Source organism: Equus quagga, chromosome 7 (assembly GCF_021613505.1).
Source record: "Equus quagga isolate Etosha38 chromosome 7, UCLA_HA_Equagga_1.0, whole genome shotgun sequence".
In the NCBI taxonomy this organism is placed as follows: Eukaryota; Metazoa; Chordata; class Mammalia; order Perissodactyla; family Equidae; genus Equus; species Equus quagga.
The window spans coordinates 53,270,424-53,298,005 of record NC_060273.1 but is presented as its reverse complement, the minus strand read 5'-3'; the positions used below and the strand labels follow the sequence as shown (position 1 = coordinate 53,298,005).

General features: G+C 43.7%; 1 protein-coding gene across 1 annotated transcript in view; it reads left to right on the top strand.

The window, feature by feature from the left end:
* DOCK2 (dedicator of cytokinesis 2) overlaps window positions 1-27,582 on the top strand; it is a 403,039-nt gene that overhangs the window by 283,487 nt on the left and 91,970 nt on the right. Inside the window, exon 28 of the mRNA XM_046668606.1 lies at window positions 27,339-27,437. Coding sequence (XP_046524562.1) covers window positions 27,339-27,437 — 99 coding nt within the window. The remainder of the gene's footprint in view (window positions 1-27,338; window positions 27,438-27,582) is intronic.

The window sequence follows — 27,582 nt, the reverse complement described above, 5'->3', positions numbered from 1 at the left end:
GCACAGGTTCCAGAATCTAGATCATATAGATTCCATTGATACATGACTGACTTCCAAAATGTTTAATCCTAGGACTGGGCAGAAACAATATACAAAAATTTAGGTAGAACTGCAAAATACTCAAGTGAGCAGGAGTGAGTGTATATAAAAAGCATAAACTTCTCCGAATATTTTAGGGAAATCAGAAGATCATTCTCCAGAATGCTCACAGGGAAAAAGTAGGAAATATGATGACAGGATGGAAAAGAAGATTTGTCCTGGAAAAGAGGAAACAGAAGCATCTCAGAGAGCCGAGTATGTAATACTTGGAAGGAGGGCAAACAGTTGTCTGGTTTCTTTTGAGGTCCAGATAAGAGGAAATGGGTTTAAATTAAATTAAACGAGTAAGAAGCTAGATCGTCAGAAGGCAGAGTGTTGGATCCCATGCTATCATTCTCTGAAAGAATTGCCTTTATTGAGAGTGGATCTTAGAACAGTCAGGTTGAGCCACATTTTTTGCTTTTGTGAAAATGATTAAGGTAAGGTCTACCCTCTCCTCTAAGTCCTTTTATAAAGACTCATGATAAATTCCTCCCCGTGTATAGTTACAGAGGAGTAAATAATGTGGTCCCTACTGAAAGCTGTACTTGCCTTCCTCATCAGAAAATTACAATTGTGTAAATTGATATATTTCCTTATTTTCTGCCTTAGCTTTCAGAGAACTCAGAGCCAGATCCTCGGGTACCTACATCTGCTCAATGGTGGTGCCTGAAGTTCACTATTTCTGCTTCTTGTAGTAGATGAACTCACTTCAGGACACTGATAATATGTCTTGTGTTTTAATTTGTTGTTTGTCTCACATTTGAGGGGAAGTAAGTAGGCCAAAATCTCATATACTCAAAATGAAATAGAATAAGAGGGAGAAATTATCGATTAGAAAGGAACATGAGGTCCTAAGATAAGTTTTCAATATGGATTGGAGAATTTCTGCCACTAGAGAGATGACCAATGATGGAGGATGAGTCATTGGACTCAACATTCTTGGTCATCATCTAATTATTCACTCCCACAGGTCTTATGCAATATTTAAAATTCTGTAGGGGTCATTGGACACCCCAATACATTACATTGGTAAGTGATGGCAATGAGAGCCAGTTTGGGTTGACCAGTTATCTGTTTGCAATTTCACGAATGCAAGTTCAGTCATTTGTCCTATAATCATCATTGGTCATAAGATGAGGAGCAATAAATGGGGAGCACCCTGAGGGCAGGGAATGGATAATCTTCATCACTGATTTCTTCACATATAGCACGAAAGTTGTCAGATTTCTGGTGTCTGTGAAGATTTGTTGAATTAAATTAAAATGAATTGAATATAACTGAAATGACTTGAACTGCACTGAACAGAATTAAATTGAATTGCCTAGTCACGTCTTACATCAGGGGAATGCCTCACCTTTGCTAGCTAATCAACCCTAACAACAGAGCAAGAGTAAGCATAGCATGCTGAACAAAGAGTTCAAAATTTAAACATGTGTTCATTCAAAAAATGTTTATGCTGCACCTCCTATATTCAGGGACTGTGTTGAGTGCTGGGAAGACAATGGTGACTAAGTGCATATTGTCCCTGCCCTTAAGGAGCTCTGCCTTGAAAAGGAAACAAGCACTAAACAAGTCAATGCATAAGTAAATATCTAATTAAGAGTTGTGACAAGTGCTGAGAAGGAAAATATAAAGTTTTGTAAGAGGAATAAAGTGAGGAGCCTATTAGAACAAACTAATTTGTCCAACTTAGAGAAAGTCAGTGTGTCTGAGCTGAGTCGGGGAGATGAAACCAAAGGAAGGACTTTAGGTTTTATTGTGACAAGTAGAAATGTGAGTAATGAGACCTGGATTTTTAAGAAATCTATTCTGGTTGCTCCCTGGAGGGGAGGAAGCGGATACCAGTTGGGAGACTATTACTGTAGTGCAGGGGAGATATAGTGGTGGATTGAACTGATGTAGAGAGAAATATTTTGTGGGTAGAATTGGAAAGAATTTGGTCAAGAGTTGGATGTGGCCAAGAAGAGGAGGTGTCAAAGATGCCTGAAGCTTTCCATACAGACAACTGGGAGGATGGGAGTGTCATTTCCTAAGATAAGGAAGAGGATCTGATTTGAGGTGAGTGAAAAGGTGAAGATCAAGAATTCCAGTTAAGCACCTTGAGTTTGAGATGCCTGTAAAATATCCACCTAGAGTTGTCAAATAGGTAGGTGTGTATGTAGAGTCATTTTGTAAATATTTACTGAAAACATAACCTGTGTCAGGTGCTAGGGTGGGTGCAATACAAAGATATATGTAAGACGTGATCCCTGACCTCTAGGATTTTAATGCCTATTGCTGAAGATGATATATTAGAAAATATTGCAATATAAGGTAGGAGATGATTTTTAAAAAACACTAGAGAGAGAAAGAAAGAAATAGGGCTGTATGAGTTGAAAGAAAAAGAAAAGCAATTCCTGCTGAGATGGTGGATGGTGGACATCAACGTAGAAGTCAGAGTGATGAGAGAGGGCACTGGGGTCAGACTCAGATGAGGCAGAATTCTCACTGCTCAGAACAGAGACAGCATTAGCACCATACCTGCCTGAGTGGTGCTCCGCAACCATCACCTGGCCAGGTGTGGGCTGGGAGGTGGAAGGGTACTAGATTCTCATCTCCAGCTGAATGAAACCCAAGGTTGTGAGAATTTATATCTCAATGGTTAAAATGAGGTTCTGGAACCAATCAGAAATGTTGAAGATGAAAAACACAATAGAGGAGATTAAGAAAAATCTGGACTCCCTGAACAGTAGGGCTGATAATATGGAGAACAGAATTAGCAGTCTGGGGGATAGGAATATAGAAATGCTTCAGATAGAGGAGGAGAGAGAACTAAGACTAAAAATAAATGAAGAAACTCTCTGAGAAATATTCGACTCAATTAAGAAATGCAACATAAGGATTATAGGTATACAAAAGGGAGAAGAGAAAGAGAATGGAGCAGAAAGCTTGTTCAAAGAAATAATAGCTGAGAACTTCCCAAACCTGGGGAGGGAGCTGGAAATCCATGTGACAGAAGCCAACAGATCTCCAAACTTTATCACTGTAAGAAGACAAACCCCAAGGCATATAGTAGTGAAGCTTGCAAAAGTCAATGACAAAGAAAAAATATTAAGGGCAGCAAGGCAGAAGAAAATAACCTACAAAGGAACCCCTATCAGGCTGTCAGCAGATTTCTCAGCAGAAACCTTACAGGCTAGGAGAGAGTGGAATGATATATTCAAAATTCTGAAATACAAAAACTTTCAGCCAAGAATACTTTATCTGGTGAAAATATCCTTCAAATATGATGGAGAAATAAAAATTTTCAAATAAACAAAAGTTAAGTGAGTTAATTGCCACAAGAACCGCCCACAAGAAATGCTCAGGAAGGCCCTCATACCTAAAAAGAAAAAGAAAAAGGAAAGGGGTTACAAAACCCTGAGCAAGGAGATAAGTAGAAAGACAAAATCAGAAAATTGCAGCCCTCCATCAGAACAGGTTAGCAAATGCTTAAGTATAACATTAAAGATAAAGTGAAAGGAAACACCAAGAATAAATATATTCTGGTCGTTTTAACCACAAACTCACAACACAACAAGAAAAAAAGGCGTGACAATAACAACTTAGAAGGGATGGAACCAGCTTAGTCTAAGGAAATAAGAAGCTATCAGAAAATGGACTATCTCATCTATGAGATGTTTTATACAAACCACATGGTAACCACTAAACAATTAGAACAGAGACACAAATTAAGAAGGAGAAAACTAACATAGAAAACTACCTTACTGAATTGGTAGTCCAAAATTCATGGGATGAGAAACAAAGGAAATGTGGGAGAACAGGAAAACAAGCGATAAAATGGCAACATTAGGCCCCCACATTTCAATAATCACTCTAAATGTAAATGGATTGAATTCTCCAATCAAAAGACAGAGAGTGGAAGGATGGATTAAAAAACAAGACCCAACCATGGAGTGCCTCCAGGAAACACACCTCAGCCCCAAAGACAAACACAGACTCAGAGGGAAGGGATGGAAGATGATACTCCAAGCTATCAGTGAATATAAGCAAGCAGGTGTCACCATACTTATATCAGACAAAGTAGACTTCAAGGCAAAACAGATAAAGAGAGACAAAGAGGGGTAGTTTATAATGATAAAAGGGACACTCCACCAAGAAGACATAACACTTATAAATATCTGTGCACCCAACACAGGAGTGCCAAAGTACATGAAGCAAATATTAACAAAACTAAAAGGAGATATCAACAACAATACAATAATAGTAGAGGACCTCAACACCCCACTAACACCAATGAATAGATCATCCAGACAGAAAGCCAATGAGGCAATTGTAGAGTTAAATGAAAAACTAGACCACATGGACGTAATAGAGATATATAGAACTCTCCATCCAAAAACAGCAGGTTACACATTCTTCTCAAGTATGCATGGAATGTTCTCAAGGATAGACCATATGTTGGGAAACAAAGCAAGTCTCAACAAATTTAAGAGGATTGAAATAATATCAAGCATCTTTTACAACCATAATGCTATGAAACTAGAAACCAATTACAAGAATAAAGTTGTTAAAGGGGCAAAGATGTGGAGATTAAACAATATGCTACTGAACAACCAATGGATCATTGAAGAAATCAAAGGAGAAATCAAATATTATCTGGAGACAAATGAAAATGAAAACACACCATACCAACTCATTTTGGATGCAGCAAAAGCAGTCCTAAGAGGGAAATTCATTGCAATACAGGCCCACCTCAATAAACAAGAAAAATCTCAAATAAGCCACCTCAAAGTACACCTAACAGAATTAGAAAAAGAAGAACAAACAAAGCCCAAAGTAAGTAGAAGGAGGGAAATAATAAAAGTTAGAGTAGAAATAAATGAAATCGAAACAAAAAAAGATGGTGGAAAGGATCAATGAAACAAAGAGCTAGTTCTTTGAGAAAATAAACAAAATTGACAAACTCTTAGCCAGGCTCACTAAGAAAAAAAAGAGAGAAGACTCAAATAAATAAAATCAAAAATGAAAGAGGAGAAATCACAATGGATACCACAGAAATACAAAAGATTATAAGAGAATACTGTGAAAAACTATATGCCAACAAATTGGACAACCTAAAAGAAATGGATAAATTCTTAGACTCTTACAACCTCCTAAAACTGAAACAAGAAGAAATAGAGAATCTGAATAGACTAATCACAAGTAAAGAGATTGAAACAGTAATAAATCAAAAACTTCCCCCAAAATAAAAGTCCAGGACCAGATAGCTTCTCTGAAGAATTCTACCAAACATTCAAAGAATATTTAGTACCAATCCTTCTCAAACTATTCCAGAAAATTGGGGAAGATGGAGCACTTCCTAACACATTCTACAAAGCCAACATCACCCTGATCCCAAAACCAGACAAGGACAACACAAAGAAGGAAAACTACAGGCCAACATCACTGATGAACATAGATGCAAAAATCCTCAACAAAATATTGACAAACCGAATACAGCAATACATTAAAAAGATCATACACCATGATCTAGTGGGATTCATACCAGGGACACATGGATGGTTCAACATCCGCAAGGCATTCAATGTGATACACCACATTAACAAAATGAGAAACAAAAACCACATGATCATCTCAATAGACAACAGAGAAATCATTTGACAAGATCCAACATCCATTTATGATAAAAACTCTCAATAAAATAGGTACAGAAGGAAAGTACCTCAACATAATAAAGGCCATATGTGACACACCCACAGCCAACGTCATACTCAATGGGGAAAAACTGAAAGCCATCCCTCTGAGAATAGGAACAAGACAAGGGTCCCACTCTTACCACTCTCATTCAACATAGTACTGGAGGTTTTGGCCAGAGCGATTAGGCAGGAAAAAGAAATAAAAGGAATCTAAATAGACAATGAAGAAGTGAAACTCTCACTGTTGGCAGATGACATGATCTTATATATACCCTAAAAAATCCATTGGAAAGCTACTAGAAGTAATCAACAATTATAGCAAAGTTGCAGGGTACAAAATCAACTTACATAAGTCAGTGGCATTTCTATACTCTAATAACAAACTAACAGAAAGAGAACTCAAGAACATAATCCCAACAAAAGGAATAAAATATCTTGAAATAAATTTAACCAAGGAAGTGAAAGACCTATACAATGAAAACTACAAGAAAGAAATTGATGATGATGGAAAGAGATGGAAAGACATTCCATGCACATGGATTGGAGGAATAAACATAGTTAAAATGTCCATACTACCTAAAGCAATCTACAGATTCAATGCAATTCCAATCAGAATCCCAATGACATTCTTCACAGAAATAGAACAAAGAATCCTAAAATTCACATGGGGCAACACAAGACCCCAAATTACTAAAGCAATTCTGAGAAAAAAGAAGAAAGCTGGAGGCATCACAATCCCAGACTTCAAATTATACTACAAAGCTATCATAATCAAAATATACTACAAAGCTATCATAATATGGTACAAAAACAGGCACACAGATCAATGGAACAGAATTGAACGCCCAGAAATATAACAACACATCTATGGGCAGCTAATCTTTGACAAAGGAGCTGAGAACATACACTGGAGGAAAGAAAGTCTCTTCAACAAATGGTGTTGGGAAAACTGGACAGCCACATATAAAAGAATGAAAATAGACCATTCTTTTATGCCATTCACAAAAATAAACTCAAAATGGATCAAAGATTTAAAGGTAAGACCTGAAACCATGAGACTTCTACAAGAAAATATAGGCAGTACACTCTTTGACATCAGTCTTAAAAGGATCTTTTCGGACACCATGTCTTCGCAGACAAGGGAAACAATAGAAAGAATAAACAAATGGGACTTCACCAGACTAAAGAGGTTCTACAAGGCAAGGGAAGACAGTATTGAAACAAAAACACAACCCATCAACTGGGGAAAAATATTTTCAAATCATATATCTGACAAAGGATTAATCTCCATAGTATATATAGAACTCATACGACTCAACAACAAAAAATCAAACAACCCAATCAAAAAATGGGCAGGGAATATGAACAGACATTTCTCCAGAGAAGATATATGGATGGCTAATAGGCACATGAAAAGATGCTCATCATCACTGATCATCAAGGAAATGCAAATCAAAACTACTCTAAGATATCACCTTACACCCATTAGAATGGCTAAAATAACTAAGACAAAAAATAACACATGTTGGAGAGGTTGTGGAGAAAAAGGAAGCCTCATACACTGCTGGTGGGAATGCAAACTGGTGCAGCCACTATGGAAAACAGTATGGAGATTTCTCAAAAAATTAAAAATAGAAACACCATATGACCCAGCCATCTCACTACTGGGTATCTATCCAAAGAACTTGAAATCAGCAATTCAAAGAGACCAGTGCATCCCTATGTTCATTGCAGCATTATTCACAGTACCCAAGATGTGGAAGCAACCTAAGTGCCCGTCGACTGATGACTAGATAAAGAAGATATGGTATATATATATATGCAATGGAATACTAGTCAGCCATAAAAAAGGATAAAATCGTCCCATGCACAACAACAGGGATGGCCCTTGAGGGAATTATGTTAAGTGAAATAAGCCAGATAGAGAAAGACAAACTCTGTATGACTCCACTCACGTGGAAGATAAACAAACACATGGACAAAGAGAACAGGTTAGTGGTTACCAGGGGAAAGTGGGGTGGGGAGTGGGCACAAAGGATGAAGTGGTGCCCCTATAACTATAATATGACTGAAAAATAATAATGTACAACTGAAATTTCACAAAATTGTAAACTATCATAGCCTCAGCACCAAAAGTGAGGCTCTGGGAGGAACCTGCCCACCATGGAGAAGCCGAGTAAGGAGAGGACATTGGCCAGGTTTGCTCTAGAGAAACTGATGTTCCTCTTCCCTGGAAGCGAGGAGAGCAGCAGCCTGGCTTTGGGTGCTCTCTGTGGGCCCAGCCTCTGCCCCTGGATTTCTACTGGGTTCCTCTGGAATGTCTGTATTGAAAAGCAAAACTTCGCACCCCTTTGTTCTGTGTTCATAAGGCACTGTTGCCTTTGCTTAAAGAGAGTTTGGGAGAGGCTGAGAATGTTCTTCGAAGAAGTACATTCTTAAAGTAGTCCAGGTGTCGTGGGTATAAACTTACATCCATGAACTGTTGTGAGATAGGAGATGACAGATCCCTGACTTTTTTCTAAATCAAATTAAATCTAACCCAGAGCGGGCTTGACCTGACACAGCTGGCATTGACAAGGACTTCATCTCAGCTTCCTCCCACCTCACCCAGAGCAGCATAGAAAAGTCCCTGGGGGCTTTTGTCCAGCTGAGCATTCATGGAGACCCCTCTGGTCTTAGATGCACCCTGGTCACTGCTGATATAACTATTGCACGATCATGCACGGCCCTAAAGGTGGTGGCTTGGCTGGTTTGTTTCCACTGAGGCCAGGGCTCCAGCTGCCCCAGGGGCACAGTCCTCTCTGAGGCACGCCAATGGCAGGAGTTGCTGATCTTTGCTACTCAGATCCTCAAGCCCCCACTGCCCTCCTAGTCTCTTTTCACTCTTTTTCTCTCAATTTCTATCTCCTCTTCCCTCTCAGCATCATGTGTCCTTCCTTCCTTCTGGCGTCACTTGCTCACTGGGGCTGCTTTGCCCCAAAGCTCTCCAAGGCAGCAATTCTCCGAAGAATGTTAGCGCCCATCAGAGCCCCTTGGAAGGCTTGTTAAACACGGATCACCAGCCCTGCTCCTGAGGTTCTGATCCAGCAGGTCTGGGGTGGGACCTGAGAAAGTACATTTCAAACACGGTCCCAGGCAATGCAGATGCTGCTGGTCCACACCGTGAGAACATTGCTCCAAGGAGAGGGAACAAAATTCCTGGCTACTCCTATGGAAATGGCAGGGCTAGAGGACGGAGAAGGGAAGGAAAATTACAGGAAGGTTGAAGCACAAATAAATATTTCAATTAATTACCATGCCGTCCACCATCTCCTGTTGAGTGATAAAATTATATTGACCAAAAAGAGATTTAGATGCAGATTTTTCGGAACTCATCTGTTTGGTGAGGAGGACCCAGGAGAATTACATTGTATCTTTTATCCCTGGTGATCATAGGCCTGTCCTTGTTCCCAGCTCCTCCTTGGCCTGGAACTCAGTACCCCTGGTTTGGAGCTCCTGGCCTCTGCTCCTCATCAGGTGATTTTCAGAAAGTTGCTCCACTCCTACCCCCCAGCTCACAGTGAATTTTCTTTCTGTTGCCTAGGCTTGTCATTGACAAACCTGGCGTCGCCTGCAGAATATATTTACAAATAAAATGTCTTAGTGGAAGGAGAGAGGCCGTGGGGAGGGGCAGCTGGACGTGGTGAGCTGTGTTAGACAAGCAGCCTGCAGGAGCTTTCAGCCCTCTGCCTTCTGATGGGAAGAGAAACCCAGACATCCCTGCCTGCAGGGCCTCCTTCTGCCTCTCCCCACAGCACCTGGAGACGGGGCTGCCCTTGAAAGGGCCAAAATCAAAGTTGTTAAGCCAGAAATTGTCCCTAGTGCTTCATCTCACAGTGGCAGTAGTCAAGTGCAGAGTGGTCAAGCTGGGGCTGCCGTGCTTTCAAATCTTGTCAGTGCCATGTACTAGCTTTGTGTAGTTTCGTACAAGCTACTTTTCCTCTCTGCACCACAATTTCCTTATTTGTAAAAGGCAGGTAATAATAGCATCTACTGCCAATGTTGTTGTGAGAATTCAAAGAGAAAATATGTGTAAATTGCTTAGCATATAACTGCCACATAGCAAGTGTGCAAATAAAGGGGAGCCTTCATCATTCATTACTATTACTTTGTTCGGGATATTGGATTTCGTGTCTTAATTTCCCTTCTGTCCCATTGGCTCCTTAAGAGCAGGAGCCGGGTCTGCTTCCCTTTTGTATCCATTCATTCAATCACTGAACATCGGTTGAAGCCCATCTCTCTGCCAGTCACTGTGCTTGTGGCCCAGAATCCAGCCTTGCACATAATATGCAAGTGTTGATGATTGGTTAATTAATGAAAGGGTGGCTTAGTGAGAAGTTTACAGAAGGCACGTTTTATTGAACAGCACAAGTGCTAGAGCAGTGCTTCTCAAACTTCGGGGGGCCTACTACCCGCCTGGGAAGCTTCTTCGAATCAGATTCTCATTCATCAAGTCTGAACTGGGGCCTGAGAGTCTTCATTTCTCACAAGTTCCCAGTGACCCTGTGCTGCTGGTCCATGGACCACACTTTGAGTAGCAAGGCATTAGGTGCCTGTGCGTTTTCTCACTTCTTGCCTGCAAAAACCTTCTGAGTTTAGAAATGAGGAAAAATAGGTTCATAGGGATTGAGTAGCTTGTTTAAGATAGCTGGCCAGTCTGGAGTCAGGGCAGCTTGCCTCATGTTTGTCTACTGAGCTACGCTGACTCCTTAAGAGCAGTAGTTCCCAAAGTTTGCTGCACATTAGAATCACCCAGGGAGCACTACACGTCCCAATGTCTGGGGAATTGGATAGCAGGTAATTCTAATGTGCAGCAAAGTATAGGAACCACAACTTCCAAGCCAGGCTCATCCAAGGAAAAAGAAAGAAAGGGGCCTAATTTTGCAATCTCTCTAATTTTAGGGACCAATCATAGACTTTCAGAATTTGGAGCTATAGGCCTCTTTATTATTTTACAGATGGGGAAATTGAGGCCTGTAGAGATTAAGAGCTTCATCCAAGATCACCCAACTCATTGATGGCAAAGTTGGGACTAGAATTCGGGCCTCTTGGCTCCCACTTTCCATGTGCCTCCTTGTTCTGACCTGCTGGGATGGTGACAACCCACATGGTTCCTGTGCTGGAGGAGGATTCTGGGGACACAGGGTATTCATTGGAAAGGCATCTTCATGCTCCTCAACTAGCTGGAGACTTGGAGACTCAAATGAGACCTAGGGGGCCTCAGGGGAACATCATCTGACATCACAAAGGCAGGTTTTCTTCACAATATCCCACCGATCTTGAAGTGATAGCATATGACAGATCATGCTTTGAAGTTGTCAGGGATTTAAAATTCCAAAATGAAATATATAATCCCATTATGGTAGGAGCACAATTGATGGCTTGATTCAGTGCAGTAAGCATTTATTGTCTTAATTGTGCCATAATGTCAGTTTTGTTGGGTGCTTCATTTTAAAGATACACAGGGCTACAAATGTGTACAATCAGCCTTTTATGGTGGCGGGGAGGGTGGTTGACAGGACTTGGAGTTTAAGAGCCCAAATCTTTGCTGTTTCTGGGTAGCTTTACCTTAGAACCATTGATAACTTAGCCATATGACAAGCCTGTACTCTTAATTGTAGCTATTATTGAGCTCTTGCTCTGTGAGGAGTATTGCATTACCCCCGTAAGGAATGTGATCACATTTAATGTACGTAACACCCCCATGAAGTCAGCATTACTTGCAGAAGCCTACACGGCTAGGAATTGGGGGAACCAGAATGCACATTCAGCTGTGGGCGACTCCAAGTCACTACACTGAAGAGTAGAAGGAGCTGGCTCTGTTGACTTGTTTTATAGTTGAAGACCAGAGAGGAAAAGCAAACTGCCCTGAGGCACACAGGAAGCGAGTGGCAGGACTGGGGCTGAGACCAGTCCCCTTACTCTGGGTCCAGTGTTTTTGCCTACTGTGTCCATGAGGCCAGAGGAATGCCAGGACTCCGAAAGCTGTCCCCCTTCCCTCTCAGGCTCAAGCCATTACACAGTGAGGAAGCTACTTTCCATGACAGACCAGATTTTAGTCCAATTCCTTGGGGGAACCTATTTGATTAGAAGAGAGCAGTTTATCAATCTGTGTGTTCCCTCAGAGCAGACCCAACTTAGCACATGCCATTTAGGTACCTTTCCAGTCTGTGCCCTCTTTACTCTCCCATCTGAGATCATATGCCCATTCACTGAGCAAATGTTTGTTGAGTACCTGCTATGTGCCAGGCACTAAATTGCAGATGAAGAGATAAGAAGAAAGTAGGGTCCTGACTTCACAGTCCCACGGCAAACTGGACAGACAAGGAGAGGGCTCCCAAAAACTGTGATCCATGCCACCAGAGTGATGGTTCCAGGGACACGAGAGCTCAGAAATGGGCCCACAACCCAGCTCGGGATGGAGAGAAGCCCAGAAGACTTTCTGGAGCAAGTGATTTCAAATATGAGACCTGAAGTTCAGTAGAGGTGATGAGGCAAATTATTTAAAGACGTGTGTGTGTGTGTGTGTGTGTGTTCACGCACACGTGCTAAGGCTGGGAATAGCGTGTGGACAAGCTATTAGAGGTGATCAAAGTATCATCTGGATATGTGAGTTGGAGGGGAATTAGGACAAGTTCTGCATGGCCTGATGGAAGAGTTTAGAGGAGCAAGTAGGAAGAGTGGAAGAAATGAATTGAAAAGGGGCAGATCATGCAGGGAATTTCACCCTATGTTACGAGGTTTGGATTTTTACTCTGAGTCAGTGGGATCCACTGAAGATTTTAAGCAGGAGTGAGAGTTAGTCTTACTTCCATTTTAGTAAGATCTTGCTCTCACTGTAATATGGAGATTAGAGGGGGCAGAGTTGGAGGCAGGAGACTACTTCGGAGGCTGTTGCAATAATGCAGGTAGTGACGATGGTAGCTTCCATCAGGGCAGTGAGAGTGGGGCAGGGAAATGAACATATTCAAGACAAATTTCTAAATCTCCAGGGCTTGATGATTTGTGGAATGTGAGAGGAAAGAGATCGGAATCAAGGACTGTGGCTGGATTATTGTCCTGAGCTTGTGGGTGTTCTGAGAAGGAGCACAGCGCACAGGGAGGAGGGGAAGGATGATATTGACATGTTTGTTTGAACTGCCTATGTGGCGCCCCAGGGGAAATGGCCAGTGGAAAGTTGGACTCCTGGAAATTCTCCTTATTTATCAGAAAAGACCCTAAAGCTGTCAACACTTTGTAATCTTATGGTCTTATGAGAAATGACCAAAAGAATGACAGCTTGACCCCAATCACAGACTGGTTGTTCTAGCTCGTAATAAGGCTCAGGGCAATCAGCTAAGCAGAAGAGGCCCTGTGGGCACTGGGACAGCTAAGAAGATCTTATTTTCTTTAAAATCACAGCAAATGAGACAGTCCTCCCAGTCTCTTTGATGGAAGTTCACTCAGTCACTCGCCCACTCACTGACTCACTCGCTCACTCATTTGGGAAACCTTTTACGGTTTCCCAGATGTTCCAGGCACTGAGGATATAGGATATGGATAGAAGTCCCTGCCCTTGAGTTTCTCCAGGGCTGGAGGAGAACACAGACACATGGATGTGTGATTTAGAGTCCAGGAGTCCTCCTGGTGGCGCAGTGGTTAAGTTCCCACGTTCCGCTTTGGCGGCCTGGGGTTCGCCGGTTTGGATCCCAGGTGCAGACATGGTGTCCCACATATAAAGTAGAGGAAGATGGGCACGGATGTTAGCTCAGGGCCGGGCTTCCTCAGCAAAAAGAGGAGGATTGGCAGCAGATGTTACCTCAGGGCTAATCTTCCTCAAAAAAAAAAAAAGAGTCCATGTTACGGGCAGAAGGAGAGTTGGATGTCAATGCTCAGGAGACCCAGAAGCTTGTAGACTGTGGAATGCTAAACAGTACCATATAGTAAGTGCAGATACTTGTGGGATGATTTTTAGTTTTCATTTTGGTGAATTGTGCAAAACTCACAACGCAAAGAGACTAGAACTTCAAATCGTTTCACAATTTTTACATTTTTTTATTTTATCACAATTCTGATTCCCTCTGAGTCCTTAAGAGGCCCACCCCTGGGGTCTCCTCACTTGATGCTGTGTTAATGGTAATGAGAACAAGGAAAGGAGAAAGAATGGAGTGTTATTGAAACAGAGGGAGCGAGTGCCTGGCTCTGTCAGGGACAGAAGAGCATCAGGAGGAATCAGAAAAGGCTTCCTAGAGGAGGGGCTGGCATTTGCATGGGTCTTCAAAAATTAATTGGACTTCATGGTGTATAAAAGAAGGCATCCTTGGCTTGTGCAAATGCCAAGGGAGTGAAGAGAAGTTTAGAGTGGATAGCATGTAGGTGGGGTGGAGGGAGAAACAGGATTCAGATGGTGGGCAGCCTTGAATGTCATTCTGGGGAGGCATGTGGGCATAAAGGAAGCAGTGGGAAAGAGGCCATACATGCAAGTGACCACAGGGACCAGGCAGGTACATAAAAGAAGAACTAGGTAGAGTGACCAACTGTCCATGTTTGACAGAGATTGAGGGGTTTCCTGCGACACGGGATTTTCAGCGCTAAAACCAGGAAAGTTCTGGGCAAACCAGGATGAGTTAGTCACCCTAGAACGTGGCCAGGCCTTGGCTCCCTGGAAAGTGCATGTCCACCTCCCCCGAGCCCCTGCCCACTTCAGGAGGCAGCTCCCAGGGCTGACATATGGGGATGCAAAACGGTATCGCCAGATCTTCCAAATAGCCAAAAGAAGCTGAAAATTCAGAATTTTATGCAATAGCTTCTGGTTGTTAAATGTTGACAAAAAAGTCAAGTGTTTTAAAAACACTGTGCTGGCCAAACAAGGCATTTCTGTGGGCTGGGCGAGGCCTGTGGGGTGGATCTCTGGGCAAGTGACGTGAGCAAAGCCTCCCACACCCCACCCCGTTCCTGCCCGGAGGCCCTGTAAACGCACATGCAGACGATTTTCATTACGCAGAGTGACTTCAGTGATCAATTGTTTGGTTTTTAATTTGATGTTCTTAACCAGATTTGGATGCTGGGCTCAGAATGTAGTAGATCAAAGCAGGGATGAATAGTGGTCATAGAGATACCCATTCAATTTTTTTGAAAGATGAAATTAGTGCTCAATGGCTTGTTCTTCCCCCAATCTGGAAACCTCTGTGGTTTCAAACATGCATGTGCATCTCAAACAAGAACGCGCATCTCAAACATCAGCCTTAGTTATTAATTGACATCATTCATTCTGGATATAAGGACAACCCCCTGGCCTGGGAAAGAACAGTCATTTTGTCTGTGGGGAACTTGGAGGCTCAGGAGCCAGCTTTTGGAGGTGGGAGAGAATGGTACAGTTAATTTAACCATATGGTCAGAACGGCTGGTTTCTAGTACCAGCTCTGCCACTTTCAGAGGCTGTGTGACCGTGGGGAAACTACCTAACCTCCCTGGTTCATGGTTTCCCCATTTGCACTGCAAGGAGGCCAGCTTGCAGGACTCCCAAGGATCATCCTCTACAACATCTCTCTAACACTAAGCTTTAACTTGGGTAGACTTTTGCTAAGATTTCCTCAGGGCTGCCAGGGCGAAAGAGTCAGCAGGGGTTTTAAAGAACAAATCAGTTCAGACAATTGTGACGCCTTTTTACTTTACTAGATGGAATTAGTAGATATGGGGTGGTAGTTAAGTTGATCTGATATCTGGGCACACCAGTCCAGCTCTCTGGGTTGCATTTTTCATTGTGTCATTTGATTTTTCTTTGAGTGTGGACCAGAACACGGGGATGGTTGCTGGGTGTGGGAAGAAAGCATCACAGGCAGGGCTCTGTGGCCAGGGAGCCTTCTGCTCCAAGAGAGGAGAGGGTGGGGCAGGTGGGGGAGGACCTGCATTCATGCCAAGCTGCAGTGTCACCTTTATTAATGATGACGGGGAGAGGGAGTCAGCAGGCAGCTGATGCTGACTGCAGAGGGTGGTAATTGGGAGGTGTTGTTACCATTCCAAAGGACAGGGAAGTGGAAGTGGGACAAACAGGAATTTAAGAGGAGGGAGGTGAGCAGAGGGAAAGAATGAAAAAAAATGGAGTATGATGTCATTTGGAAAACTGCAAACCAATAAATCAATGAGGTATCATTCCCAGGACAGAGAGGAAACTGCCTAAGAAGGAGCCAGCCTGTCGGGGAGCTGGGGGCTGACAGGAAGCAGAGGATCAGTAGGCGGTGCAGTGTCCTCACCAGGGGGTCAGCTGGCACATGAGCCCTAGGAATGGACTTCCACTCCCTTCTGCCCTCTCCTCCTTGAGCCTTTTTTTTTTCTCGAACAACATCAGAAGGCATGCTCTATCCAAAAGGGTTTTACAGGAGCTCATTAACGTGAACCTTGGAGTCAGCTTTTCAAACAGTTATCTCTGAGTTCAGCTTCATAGGATTTTTTTTATCATTGGGATCAGTTTCATAAAAGCTGGAGCATGATGATTCTGCCAGTTTTTACTGTTAACAGATGAAATAGTACTCCCTTTATAGAAATGAAGAGCAAAGACCCTGGGTAGCTTTCTTTAGTTCTCAAGACTTTGTCAGCAGAGCTGGCCTGAAGGCAACCCAGTAGGCAGGTGCCTGCATGGCATCCCGTTACCTACAGATTGAGGTTCAAAGCCCTCAGGCTGGCATTCAAGGCCCTTCCAGGCTGCCCCTCTGAATATCGCATGTGATCTTCCTCTGTGAACTTCAGCTGTGCCAAAACACTTCGCTCATTTCCACCTCCGCCTCTTTCCTCAGCCTATTCCACATATAAAAGTGGGACAGCAATTTCTCAACATATGTACTCCCCTTCCCTTGCCTAAAGCAGACATCAGTAATCGATTACCACACTCTTTCCTGCTGAGCTAGGACTTGGCCTTAGAATCATTTCCCACATAGCTCTTTAGGCAGTTACTACCAATCAATCAAGTTATAAAATGAAATGTGTTTTCTATTATAGATCTAAGATGTCCTTTCCCATTCTTACCTTAATCTCTTTTAATCTTACAGTCCTTCAAATCCTACATGTTCTGCGGAATTTTCCTTGAACATCCCTACCCACTAAGGTCATTCCTCCTTCTTAAAAGCCTAGAGAAAACTTTACCCCTAGCACTCACCTTTCCCCTGTCATTCAGCATCATAGTGCGTTTCTCTCTACAGATCAGAGTTTCTCAACCTGAGCACTGGCGACATTTGGGGCTAGATCATTCTTTGTTGTGGGGGCTGACCTGCGTGTTGTAGGATGTTTAGCAGCATCCCCAGCCTCTACACAATAGATGTAAGTAGCAACTTCCCCCCTTCCCCAATTAGGACAGAGAAAAATGTTTCCAGACATGGTTAAATACCCTCTGAGGGATGAAATTGTCCCCAGTTGAGAACGACTCTATTAGATAGATAGATAGATAGACAGATAGATAGATAGATAGGTAGATATACATAGACAGATAGATAGATAGATATAGATAATCTGCCCTATAGTCTGAGACCTCAGGGTGTGAACCATGATCATGCCTGGTGTGGGTCCTTACACATAATAGGTGCTGAGTAAGTATTTCTAATTTGATTAATTGGAAGTGAGGAATGAGGATTGTCTGGGGAGGAGGAGAACCCTTCCATAATGTGGATTAAGAATTGCATCATCCATGTGTCATTGCTTTGGGTAAGCACTGCTGAGTTGAGCACTTCAGGGAGCTTGCAAAGAGGCCACCTCCACCCACACCCAATAAGCTGCTCTCAGACCTAGCACCTGAGTGTGCTGGGACTAGCAGACCTCTTGCAGCAGGAACACCCAGAACTATTTGGGGGAAGCGGGGGAGGTGCTGGGAGAGGCCTGGTTGAAAGTTGGGCCTGAATTTTAAAACATGATGTGAGAGACTTTCTTCACTCTTCTTCGTTCCTCACGAAGGAAAAGCAAAAAGCAAACTAACGAAATCCTTTTATCCACAAAGTCATCATTCCTCCTGAAAACTCTTGCTGGGCTGCCTGGCCGTCCAGGAACGTAGTTGTCTGCCTGCCCCTCCTCTCCTTTTACCGTGGAGCCTTTGAAAAGGGACACAGAGGGCAGAGAGAGAGTATAAGTCATTCTCGGCAATGTAGCTCTCCAGGTCCGCAGGGAGGTTTAAATCATCCTCCACAAGGCCGCCGAGAGCGACCTCCGTGCCTCTCTGGCTGCTCTACAAACTGTTCTGGCTGAGCCGGAAAGGGGCCTGAGGCTGAGTGTTGCAAGAGGACTTTCTGAGTGTTTCTGGCTCGCCAGGCTCTATGTCTGCCTTCTACTCCACCCTCACAGCAGTCCTGTAGTCAGCACTGGTATCCCCGTTTGAGAGAAGAGAGAACTGAGACTCAGAACGGTAAAGTAACTGGTCCAAAGTTCCAAAGTATGTCGAAGAGAGCTGGGATGTGATCCCAGGACTTACGGTCCCCTGTGCAGTGCTTTCTGGAAAAGCTGCTTCTCTAGGAAACCAGATATATTTTCTAGTATGTGGCATTGGCAGCCCACACTGAACACTTGTTGGCCTTCAAAGCCCCAAGCAATGCAAAAAATGGAGAGCGTATCCTCAGTTGAGCCTAAAATCATGGGAGACTCAGAAGCCATAGAGCATAGCCATTGAGAGGGTGGTCTCGTCTGTGTAGTTGTATGTCTATCTTATCAGCTAGTCTGTCTGCCTATTTCATCTGCTTAGCTAGCTCCAGCCATCCATCCATGCAGCCATTCATCCATCCATGCATCTATCCATCCATCCATCTATTCATCTATCCATTCATCTGTACATCTATCCTTCCATCTCTATATGGGCAAACAAGAGACGTCTAGAATGTTTCTCTTAATATTCAAAATTAGTTAGTCAGGGGGCATGGTGAGGTGAAATATTATGCACTTTTCCTTTCTTCATTGTACTTTGAGGTGTTGCTTAATTTTCACATTAATAAGATTATATCATTTTTACAAAACAATAAAATCTTTTTCTTTTTTCTAAAGAAAACAAAAGCGTTCTAGGGACAAGCCGATCCAGGCAAGCCATGTCACCTCGTTCTCCTTGGTTTCCCCATCTGTAAAGTATACATGGTTTTATCAACATAGACTGAATGTTGGAGGCTTAACTGAGAATAAAGCACATGCAGCACTTGGCCCATAGTAACTGCTCAATGCTGGTGGCTGTTGGGACCATCAGTGTGCTTTTCAGCACAGTGTCTGACACATAAGTGTCCAACTGACCTTAGCTTCTGCTTCTCCCCTCGCCACAACCCTATAAGAAGTCCTTACTGATGGATAAATACACGGCTTAGCACACTGCCCAACGCATGTTAGTTATTATTGTTATCCTGCAACACACAGTGCCTCCTGCCTGGGATGTAATATCCTTTTGTGATACCTTTTCCTGTTGAAGGTTGACCTTGGTGTCATATATAACCTGGACGAAAGTGTTTGCAGGAGAAGGTGAGGGGCTGCTTAGGATATTCATCCAGAGCCCACATCCTAGCGATGCTCCTGGCTTTGATTTTTCTCAGGGAGATGTGAGCTGAGGACAGCACCATGTTGCTCAGGACTTGAAGCAGACTTTTCTGCACACCCTTTCCTGAGGCATTCAGTGCAAAGCTTGGAAGACCATCATTGGTGGATGTGCCGAGAATAAATCCTTGTTCTGAAACCATCCTTTTAGCAATCACATTTGTGAACTTCCCCACCCACACCTCCACAGATGTAATTAGAAACATTTAGAAAAATCATCTTCTGTTCAGTTAAAAACCAGAGAGCCTTGAATGATAGCCCCTCTCCTGGCAAGAGGGCTTCTCAGGTCCCACAGACTCAAATGGCTTTACTCAGAGAGTGGGAGCTACCAGAGCAGGCTCCCCTTCATTCAGCTCTGAATGACAGGGAGACGAGCCCACTGAACTCGAAGACAAATGGGATCCACGTAAAACCAGAGTCCATGTCCGTGCCTGCCACAGGAGGGTCAGAGTCTGCAATAAAGTAATCATTTCATGAGAAACGCTTGCTGAGGGGTGGTGACACTACCATGAATGAGGAAGAGGCAACATTGAAAACATAGGGTGTGCTTTTCAGGGACCCATGACCTGGGAATAACTCCAGTATAGTGTCTTGGAGATGGGCTTGTGTGGTAAGACATGCAAAACACCTGTTTAAAGAGGAATTCTTGAAACACACAGCAGCCAGAGCAAGCTTCTTAAAACCCAGATCAATGGCCTGCCTTTGCACTTGGGAGAAAATCCAGCCTCTTGCCCGTGACCTGCAAGGGCCCACAGGATCTGGTCCCTGCCCGTCTCTCTGATCTCGTCTTCTACCATGCCTTCCCTCATTTCGTACCTTCCACCTATGCTGCTGGTCTTTTGCATCCTCCAGCACTCTAAGCACATCCTACCTCAGAGCCTTTGCATATGCTGTTCAATTGCTCCAGAATGCTGTTCTGCAGGTTTTTGCATGATTAACTCTTATCATTCAGATCTCCACTCAAACATCAGCTCTCTAAGATGCCACCTTCATCTCTCCTACTGAAAATAGTTCCCTTCCTACTCCATCTCTATCTCATTGCTTTGTAATATTTCATTAGTAGCAGATATCACTGCCTGAAATGATCTTACTTATGTATTCACTTGCTTATGGTGTATTTTCCCATCCCTGGGACTCTGACCCAACGGGGATGCGAGGTCCTTAAGAACAAATCTCTTGTTACTCTCATTCATGACTGTATCCCCAGCACCTAGAACCATGTCTGGAACATAGTGGGTACTCAAGAAATAGTTATTAAATTAAGGAATGTGTGAAAAAGTGATCTCACTCTGGCTTGATCAAATATAACTTAAGATGGAGTATGCTCAGAAGTAGAACAAAAATACTTTCATTTCTGGCCTCTCCTAAGGCAAAGGTGGTCTACACATGACCCTAACTTTTCAGAGTTTGTGAGTGGGGGGTAGTCCCTGTAATATTCCTTTAGAGATGGGGAATACTATAATAAATTCAGTCTGTCATCTAACAAATATTTATTGAGCTCACGCTATGTGCAAGTTCAATTCCAGATTCTGGTGATACAGCAATGAATAAATGGACAAAAATCTCTGCCCAGGTGGAGCTGACAGTGGGGCTGTGGGAGACCTAGTGGATTTATGAAAAGAACACAGGTTATGGAGTCAGAAAGATTTTAATTCCTGTCCCACCATATACTAAATGTCCGTCTAAGCAAGCTGCTTGACCTGCATGCATCTCACTTTCCGCAGTTGACCTCATCAGGTTGTTGAGAAGATTCAGTGAGATGATGAACATAGAGTCCTGAGCACAAGGAATGAATGAATGGAATTTGCTTGCTTTCCACCTCCTCTTGTGATTTAATGTCCCATTCTATTCTTTGGAAGACTTAAAATGACCCCACACTACAGAGCCACAAGCACAGGCTCCATGCAGGATCAGAGTGTGTTAGTTTCAAAGGAAGAGTATGTGACCAATTTAGTCTCCTCTTCTAGCCTTGATTCAAGGCAGCCTTGTTTCCCCTCCCCTCCCTCTCCTTGTCAGCGAGGAAAGCTCTGAGGAGACTCCATGCCTGCAGTTCTGGCCCTAGTGATGCCAGAGAGCTGGTCCATCATTAATGCCCACAGCGCCAGGCAGGGGTGCACACAGGAAACTCCACAAGAGTCGCCATGTTGTACAGACAGTACATGTCAGGGCACATTCAGAGTATACAGCATCTAAGTGGCACCTTTCTGTTTTCCTGTGATGTTATGCCTTTGACATGGAGCAGGCCACACAAAACCCTGGGATCTGTGCCCATCAAGAAGCTTCCCCACGAAGGAAGGTGACTTAGTTTACTCTATTACACAGCAGGATCCCTGGGTAACCAAAGAATGTCACTGCATGCAAAGACAGGCACCTCCTGAAGCCAAACAGCTGGGGAACTAAGTTTTCAATGAAGACAGTTGTATTTCATGCTTTTGAACAATTTGGGCACTGTTGTCATTCTTCATACCTGCCAGAAACTGTCCCCAAATAAAAGAAACCTCCCAGCATGCTCTGCTCCAAGAGGCACACACTCGATTTACCAAAAAGCTGGACTTTGGGCATGTTGTTAACCAAAGGCATCTTCAGAGTCAAAGGGCACTTAGCTGTTTGTCCCAAGCTGTATTGGGAGCACTTCATGTGTCCACAGACAGTCCTGGGAGGTGGAGCCATCATTCCCTTTGCCCAGGTCAGGAATTTCAAGGAGCTAATCTGCATAGTTTCTTTGGACCAGAGTCGGCAACAATAACAGTACTACTAATAGCCGATAATTATTGAGGGCTTCCTACGTTCTAATTGCTTTACACAAATGGATTTAATTCTTATCAAAACTGTATGAGGTAAGGAATATTTCTATCCCCTTTTACAGATGAGAACAGTGAGGCACAAGACCCTGCCCAAGGTCACAGGACCAGTGAGAGGTAGAGCTGAGATTTGAACTCCAGCTGTTTGGCTCTTAGGACCCCACTTTGATGCTCTCCATCCTGGCAGAACCAGATGGGAGCTCTTTGGAGCGCAACCGTATCCTTCCTGCTCACTGCTGCACCCTGGCACCAACACGTGCCCAGAACTTGATGGTTGCTGAGACAGAGTGCACACACTAGTTTACCCAAACTACTATTGTTGCAAACTACAACTCTGAGCTGCCTGCAAAGCTCTAAGATGGAGGGGTTTTAGGGTCCCTATTTTTCTTGACACTGCAGCCTTCTGTCTCCGGTCCTGTATTCACCAGACAGCGCCAATTCCATCAAGAATAAAATCTGTTATATAACCACATGTCAGACATTGAGGTGAACGGAGAAGCAACCTGAGAGTGGCTTTTGGCCACTCTTAGTCTCCAAAGGAAATAGATGGCCCGGTAGATGGAACTTTTCATCTCCCTCCATGGGCCTCCCTCGGCATGCAAACTTTCCTTCATCTCCTCTCCTTGGCGCTTTCTATATTTTATTTTATTTTGGTCGTGCACATTATTTGAAGTTACTATAGCAACATATCACCAGCTGGTATCTCATAGTAATGTTGGCATTTAGGCAGCAAGCTCTTGAAGTTGGCTGTTTCCCTCCCTCTGCGATCTCATCACTCCCACTAATCTCAGGTGAGTGGGGGCCGCATCCGCAGCAGCCATGCCCCTCTCCCAGTTTTGTTTGTTCTTCGAGGCAGGGCACATGGAGAGCCCTTTCCTGGGTCACTAAGCACTGCAGGTGTCCTCGCTGTGTGTGTGGAGGTGTGTTTGCAGTAGAAGTGGTTAAATAGATGGGTTTAAGCTGCGTGTTGTGCACCAAAACTATTGGCCTTATCAGTGTGATGATGATTGATGGTGATGATGACGATTTTTTTATGCGAAGGAGTAGAATGATTTAGGGAGGGGTACACTCCTGATCAAAAGCACCTAGTATCCCAGCTAATTAGCATTCATCACTCTATATTGGGTTTCTCTTTTTCTCTCTTGCCATCACACAGTGAAGAGACCCTGACTGTTTTCCTTTGGAGCTTCAGTTCTCTTCCGGCTGTGCAAGACCTCCCTACATACCGATGGGCTGAATTAATTAAGAGAGTTGATCGTTGGGGATGGCTGAAGAGGGTTCTATATGGCAAATAAGCCCAGCCACTCACGGTGTAAAGTATCCCCTCATCAGCCAAGTGCCTGCGACGGCTGCACTTATTTTTACACGTTTGACCTAGTTTCAAACCGTGTCTCTTCATGCTGTGATTCATTAGCTACATTTAAAGCACCCCAAATGGAGCCGAGGTGACTCTGCCTGGTTTGTTCCAGCATCTCAGATACAGTCTCTCTCTGGAATTTAATTTGCGGGTCCCCCTAGAATTCTGTTTTAAGAAGCAATTTCCCATCCAGGCACCTGGCTTGCTGCTTGGGGATGGATGAGTGGCTGCCTCATGCCTTGGTAGTAAATATATGTCGACTACAAAAATTTCTGCCAGGGATGGGAAAGGGGGACTCTCACTAGCCTGGACTGCAGGGCATCCCTCCACCCCACCGTCCCCATGCAGTATTCAGGCTTTTCCATGTTGCCGACAGGGCTGGGAGTTCAGACTCCTGCACTGTAAAGTTTGAGCAGTGTCGACGTTAGGGGTGTCTGAGTTGCTAGGGCAAATGCAGTCTAATCATCACCCCCACCCCAATCCCTGTGTCTCTTTCTAAACATTTAAAACATGATCAATGCAGGAATCAGGTCTCAAACTTGTAAAAAGAGAAGGAGGTGGGAAGCAAAGAGGTGGATTGCCATGTTGAGGATACTACTGAAAAGGGGATAAATGGCAGAAAAGCATGTTATCCAGTCATTCTATCATTGCACGACAGAGGTTTCTCTCTATTGTTTTTTAATTTAAATGACAGAGAGGAGGCTTTTCTGAATACGAACTTGCTGCTGGTGTCTCATGCCGTTTCACGAATCAATCAGTCACATTGGTGTGATTTCTGACAGATCTGATACTAAAGTGGGCCAGACACCAGAGTAGAAAAAAGGGGTGCTTCCCATCGGAAGTCAAACACCGTCATTTTTCATTAACAGCCAAATGCAGGTAACTTGCCCAACTTCACTTGCATAGCACTACAAATCACGCTGAAAGGCACCCAGCTGGGTTTTTCTATGTGGTAGTTAGAACGAAGACATGAACAAGCTGATTAAAGTAATTTTGATGGCTCAGTGAACAGTACACGCTGAACAAGTCCTTATAAAAAGATAATGGTTTGTTTCATAAAATGGTCACTCTCTCTAGATAGGGACCAGGACCCCTTCTTCCTTTTATTTTCTTTTAAAATGAAACCTGGAAGTTTCTCTAAACAAGGCTTAAGACAATGCAGGCTTTGCAAGGTAATTCCAGGCAACTTGAGATCTGAAGATTGTTTTCTGCTTTTTCTTCCCCCCTTCAAATTCAAATCAAGCTACTGGAAATAACAAGCATTCCGAATCTATGCATTTGGGGCAGCCTGCAGTTCTGACAATGGTGGATTTTCCAACACACACACACACACACACACACACACACACACGCTCACAATCCCAGGACTTATTTAAACCAAAGCTTTAAAAGTAAACTATTGTCCAAGACACAATAGCATTTTCTTTTAGAGGATCATCGATCACACAAAATAAAGCCTACCCCAATCTCTTACCTTGAAGCAGTGTGATTACCTGCAGAGATGTCCTCCTTTCCTTGCAAAATGACCCCGACTTTAGCCAGCAGCAGATTTACTCCAAAAGAAGGAATAATAAGTCCTTTACCTTGTAATTTTCACTGTTTATATGCAAGAAGTGTAGTGGGTCTGCTCACGTAGGAATAAATAAAAAGCCGAACAAACTGCACAGCGGCTTCCATGTGAAAAGAAAAGACCTCTAGTGGCCACAAGCTGAATTCTGTGAGGAAGCTCCTCAAAGAAGGGATGGAGCGAGCAGGGAAACGCATGCATGTGTGCTCACACACACACACACACACGCACACACGAAGACCTCTCAAACTCTCAGATCTCTCCTTTCTTGCATCCAGCCTGGCTGGAGGGGTAAACAATAATAAAACTTGTTTCTTGGTTTCAGTGGGACCTGCTTAAGTTAGCGGTGATGGTGGGGTGTTCTGTCGGGTTTGAAAGGGATGGATAATTTCACAAACTCACCACCATCCCTTGGGGGCCTGAGCTGGCCAGGAGAGTTGACTCCCTGGATGGCCAAGGTAGTTCACCGCAGTCTAGGGGCTCCAGGTCCCCATCAACAGAGTGTCATCACTGTTGCTCCTGAGAGTTCCAGTTTTGCACTCTCTGCCAGCTTTGCGTGTTTTCTGAACATTTCTGGTGTGTGAGTGTGGTAGTCCCTGGCAGGCAGGGTTGGATTCCTGGGCGTGTGACCTGGCCTGGTGCTCAGAAGAGCCCCATGGCTGTCTTGAAATTCTGAATAATTTTTAACAAGGACTCTTCATTTTCATTTCATTCCGAGCCCCACAAATTACATAGCTTGCTCTGCTGACTGGGAAAGCTTACTCTCCCTAACATCCTAATTGGAAAGAACCTAGAACCAAATGAGAATCCATATCTTTGGGAGTTATTTTTGAGAATGTGAACTTGAGGAACATTCAATTACCCGAAAGACTTCCTGTGGAGGAATATGGAAGGAGCTTCCTGGGCACATCAAAGCTGTTCCTCCACCACTGTAACTAACCTGGAAACCTCGAATCTCGGAGGAGTTTTTTATATATATTTGTTATATTTTGTTAACAAAGGAAGAAGGGTTTTTTGGGTGTTTTTTTGTTTTTTAACAAAGATGCCAATCTGTGATACCAAACCCATTTTCTTGGTTCAAACATAATACTTCCAGGCCACCTCTCTGGTGTGCATTATGTCTGACACCCTTTAGCAGTGGGGTTCCCTGGAGACGCCTGCTTCACACCAAGCAGGCCATCTCCCACAAGCCTGCCCCTGACTGAGCCTAGTGGGACTTCTTTTGGCTACAATGGCAGCCCCAGTGGAATCTTATAGGAGACAATCTCAAGTGGCTTCTCCCCTCTGGTGGATTTGTGGTCAGGACTTCCTTTACCAGGTTTCCAGAGTAGATCTCCCTAATGCTGCTTGCAGACACTAGCCCAAACAGAAAACACACCTGACACAGACTCACAAAATCTGGGAGGGGAAAAGCAGAAAAGAGTGTGGTGATGCATTCTGGTGCATGAAAAGATGTGGTTCTTGCTCCTCTGATCCCATGGATGCTTCCAGACCTACCTCTTTCCAAGCCCTTGCATTGATTTTCCCCCTGTCTGAATCCCTCTGGCACTTGGTCTGCTTTGCAGATCAAGGGTCTTGTACTTTTTCCCTCATGGATGCTAATCTTGCTTTCCCAACTAGATCACAAACTCCTGAAGAGCAAGGACCACCTCTTCTCATTTCTTTTATCCTCCACGGCCTTTAACAAGTGCTAGTATCTGGTAGCTGCCGGCTTCTCACTGGCTGATTCGTGCTGGTCCAACAACTGATCCTTTTGCAGATAACTTTAATATGTTTGAGGAGCTAAACAAGCCATTTGATCCTTTTGATACAACTTTGGGGATAGTAGACACAGATGGATTATTGTCCCCCTTCACAGGTGAAACAATTGGGGCTTAGGCAAGTAAAATTATTTATCAGAAAATCCAACTGTCTCCAGAATCTTGATATAGGCTTGATCTCCTGACACCAACACACTCTTCTTTTCCCAGTGTGCAAGCTGCTGGAGAGAGAATGGATCTCACCCTGTTTTCTATATCTGGAGCTCCTACTAGAGTTCTAGGCACATAATAGGTGTTCAGTAAATACTTTTTGGAAGAATGAGCCCATGAGTGAGCCATAAGGAGGCATTTCCTCATGGGGAAGTTTCACCAGCTGATCTGGGCTGGACAGATTCTCCATCCCTGGGGGACCTTTTTAGACTTGCCTGGGATGGTTGGACTGTTTTCCAGTCTGAAGTCAAGGAAATGGAGAAGGTGAATCTCGTGGTCCCCTCTCCACCATTTCATGGCATTTTTCTTTATTTCTTGCAGAGTCACTTTGTGGCGTGTATGACAGCCATCTTAAACCAGATGGGCGACCAGCACTACTCCTTCTATATCGAGACCTTCCAGACCAGCTCTGAACTTGTGGTGAGTCTGCAGGATGCTGGGGGGCAGTGTGGGGGTGACATGTCGTACTCTTGGTTCTCAAGAGTTTAGGGCAAGAAGGTCTCCCCATGGACCTTGAGAATGCGTGTGTCTAAGTTTACAGACATGATCGTATGATTCCGTATTT